A 3,550-nucleotide genomic window follows, 5' to 3' on the forward strand; every position below is an offset into this window, starting at 1 on the left:
GTGCTAAGCCTAATCCTCCGAAGATTCTATCTCAAATTTCTATGTTTTATATAAACAACTCAAGTTGCAATCCTCTACATCTAGCACAAATTCCGTGCACAGATGGGGCATCATCAACTGATCAATTCTTGATCTTTGTGGATGGTTCATTTATGCCACTTAGTGGCAAAGCAGGTGTTGGATACATAATCTTAACTCACGACTTTCAAACAATTGCAGCAGAAGGCAGGAAATGTTATGCTGTTGGAGCTGACGATGTAAAGCTGGGGACTCATACAAGCTCTATGTCATGCTAGAAGGCTGTGTGTTTCAAAGGTGTTTGTATTCTCAGATGCAGAAGCCCTAACCAAAAGAATCAAGGATCGTACATCGGATAATCCTTGGCATTTCCAATTACGGATGGATCAAGTATGGGAGCTATGGGACTCTTTTTCAGCTGTAAATATACAGCATATAAAAAGGGACCTAAATATTCTAGCTCATAATTTAGCTTACTTTACTTGTAAAAATCAGAAAGACAGCATACGATCGTCACAGCTATGTACATATCGAATCTATAGATGATTCATTTGTTTTGCCCCCCCCCCCCCCCACACAAAAGAAAAAATGGATAATTAGAATATTATCAACATTAAATATAAAGTAAGCATGTATATTATATAGCTTGCTTTTTCCTTCTTTTTACGTTTCGTATGAAGGAACACTGAAAAATCCATTAATACTATGCAAGTAAAATAATTACATCCGATATGTTAGACTCAAGTAAATTTTCAACGAATGGGCCATGGAGAGATGGTATATACTATAATTGGGCTTCGTGGGTTAATATGTTTACAAACAGTGTACACAGCCATGGGCCCATGTATTTATTTATTTTGATCAATGCCATCAACATGGGCCTTAAAGAATTCTTTTCTTTTCATAGAGCAAGAGACGAGTCCAAACACACATTGATATATATAAATTTTGGATTTTCCGGCATAAATTAATTTTGGTCGGGAAGTTTACATAGCAGTTGAAAGTAGAAATGACCAACATGTAGAAAGTAGAACGAAAATACAATCTACTCCCAAATGCCCACCTCCATAAACCCGTCCTCAGTGGCACAACCCCTAAACATTCCAGTGGTGTTGAATCCATAAGCCACCTCCCCATTACTGGACACCGCGATCATACCAGCTTTCCCCTCATCCAACCTCTTCTTTATCACATAATCCACGGCATCCTGGAGTTGCAGTCCCTTGTATTCCATGACTGCCGCCACATCTCTGGCCAGAGTCCCACGAATGATGGCCTCGCCTTCTCCAGTGCACGACACCGCGCAGAGGTCGCAAGCGTACGTACCTGCGCCTATCAAGGGGGAATCACCTATTCGCCCACTCATTTTGTTCATGAGACCACCCGTGGAGGTGGCAGCTGCACATCGCCCCTGGCTGTCCACCACCACACAGCCTACTGTCTCCGGTGCGTATATGCTGATTGGGAGTCCATTCATTTGCAATGCACTCTCCACCATTCCAGCACCCGCACTACACGTTTCAAGACCTAAGGCCGGGATCCTGTAGTCGAACTGCATCATACACGCCACAGACAAACATTATAAAAAACAAAGATATAACAGAAGAAAAAAAAAAAAGAATCAAGTTATCATGGAGAAAAGTGCATAGCAGGAGCCAGCAGGATTCCATATCCTGAATCAAGAGAACCCCACTGAAAGAAAGGGTCACCATTCCATGAACCCGGCCTTAATCTCAATGTCCCCACCCCACCACCCCCATTTGAAAATTGAAAGTTGAAACTGGCAACTTGTAACTTGAAATCACCGTCTCACCGGGATCCGGAAGCAGGGGGACCCAGCAATCCCTCTTAAAAACATAGTTGCAAGCCCGGCGGCTCCAAGGTGGCAGACAGGCAGACAGACCAACGGAGCAGGTAAGCGGTAGGCCCAACTGAATCCGAAACCATTGGAATAAAATAAGTGGGCAGCCCACGAACCAATCCAATGGATTGAAAGGCGGCTCTTTTGCCGGACAACGTTTCCGAGGTGGAGGTCTCTGATCTCTTAAGCAATGAACGTGACAATAACCAGTTGGTACATGGTACTTAATATGCCGGATTAGTTTCACTCAACCAAAGCTACTGCTATTTTCCATTGTTTTATTAGAGAATCGTAATTAGGATTTATCAGATTCTCAACTGAAATAAAAATGAGATGAACGTACCACGATCTTATTCGCCTCTTTCGCCAGCTTTAGCATCCCCACGTTATCCTCCGTAATGAAATATTCGTTTTCCACTAGTTCCACACCCTAAAACACAAGAACCCACACATAAGACGCTATCAGTTTTTCAATGAAGCAATTGGCTTATAAGTCCAAGTGACTCTCAGGGTCAGGGACACGTAGTTCGTAGGGGGTGGGAATGTGGGATGTACGTTGACATGTCATCTCTAAATGGGCTTTGTCCATTCTTGTGGACATTATGATCCATCCAAATTAAGGAGGAGGATGCGGCCCATGATTCAACGCTCTAGACTCTAATAACAATGAACGATTGGCTTGGAAGTTGGAACTGGAGATAAGGCTCCGGTTCAAGCAAGAAAAGTCAAAGATGTCGTTCTTCTGAACGTAATTAGCTAGTGTTTTGTTTGTTGATTTCTTTCAATTAAATACCTGCTGCCTTGCGAACTCCTCAGCGCCAGAGAAGGCAAGATATGAATGAGGAGACTTGTCCATGACGAGGCGTGCCAGTGATACCGGATTCTTTACCGTCGTCAACCCCGAAACCGCTCCACATCTTCTCCTGGGCCCATCCATGATGCTCGCTTCCATTTCTACCGTTCCTTTCTCCGTCAATGCCGATCCCCGCCCAGAGTTAAACAGCGGATCAGTTTCCAATTCCCTCACCTGAAATCACAATACATTGACTCATAAACCAGAAATAAAGCTGAAAATAAAAAAAAAAAAAGAAAGAAAAGCTATTGCTTGCGCTGACGTTATATCTCTATCGGTACAACACTCTCTTTAAATTATAAACACTGGCATCTCTGATCTCTCATTAAAACAAATATTGCAGAGATAGAGATGCCATATGCTATGCATGCGATCATCAGAGTCTGAAAATGCTCATGGCATTCAAGTATTTGGCCCAAAAACAAACGAGAAAGAACTGTAGTATATATTTTTGAGCATTGTAGGATTTTAAAGAGAAAGAAGAGACGAGCTAAGAATGAGCAAAAAGAAAATCAGGAACGCAAAATATGCATACCACGAGTTCGACGACATCAATGGCAGGAAGCGAGGAGCGAAGAGCAGATATGCCTAGATTAAGGCAGCGGGTGAGAAGTTGCTTGGCTTGCTCTTGACGCTCTTGTGGGAGGTTTGGGTCCACACCAGCGCCTCCATGCACTGCTATTGCCCAACCACCCATCTCGCAATCTCTCTCTCTCCCTCTCTGTATGGCAGAATAATGAATCTCAAGCTTTCTACTCGCTGCTCTCTCTCTCTCTCTCTCAACTTTGGTTTCTGGTTCTCAGGGTGCCAGCGGAAGT

General features: G+C 43.3%; 1 protein-coding gene across 1 annotated transcript; it reads right to left on the bottom strand.

Moving 5' to 3' along the window:
* Positions 1-956: 956 nt before the first annotated feature.
* On the bottom strand, positions 957-3,550 carry LOC104607126 (putative isoaspartyl peptidase/L-asparaginase 2). Its single transcript, XM_010272662.3, has 4 exons — positions 3,268-3,550; positions 2,673-2,906; positions 2,223-2,309; positions 957-1,570 (listed from the first exon to the last, which is right to left on the bottom strand). The coding sequence occupies exons 1-4, from the start codon at positions 3,427-3,429 to the stop codon at positions 1,064-1,066; spliced, it is 990 nt and encodes a 329-aa protein (XP_010270964.1). The 5' UTR covers positions 3,430-3,550; the 3' UTR covers positions 957-1,063.

Source organism: Nelumbo nucifera, chromosome 5 (genome assembly GCF_055504915.1).
Source record: "Nelumbo nucifera cultivar China Antique chromosome 5, China Antique-T2T, whole genome shotgun sequence".
NCBI classification, from domain to species: domain Eukaryota; kingdom Viridiplantae; phylum Streptophyta; class Magnoliopsida; order Proteales; family Nelumbonaceae; genus Nelumbo; species Nelumbo nucifera.

Coding starts and splice junctions, on each gene's coding strand:
- LOC104607126 (XM_010272662.3), bottom strand. CDS start 3,429: ATGGGTGGTTGGGCAATAGCAGTGCATGGAGGCGCTGGTGTGGACCCA. Junction 2,310..2,672: donor AGGAGTTCGCAAGGCAGCAG/GTATTTAATTGA, acceptor CTTGTGTTTTAG/GGTGTGGAACTAGTGGAAAA. Junction 1,571..2,222: donor AAGAGGCGAATAAGATCGTG/GTACGTTCATCT, acceptor TGTATGATGCAG/TTCGACTACAGGATCCCGGC.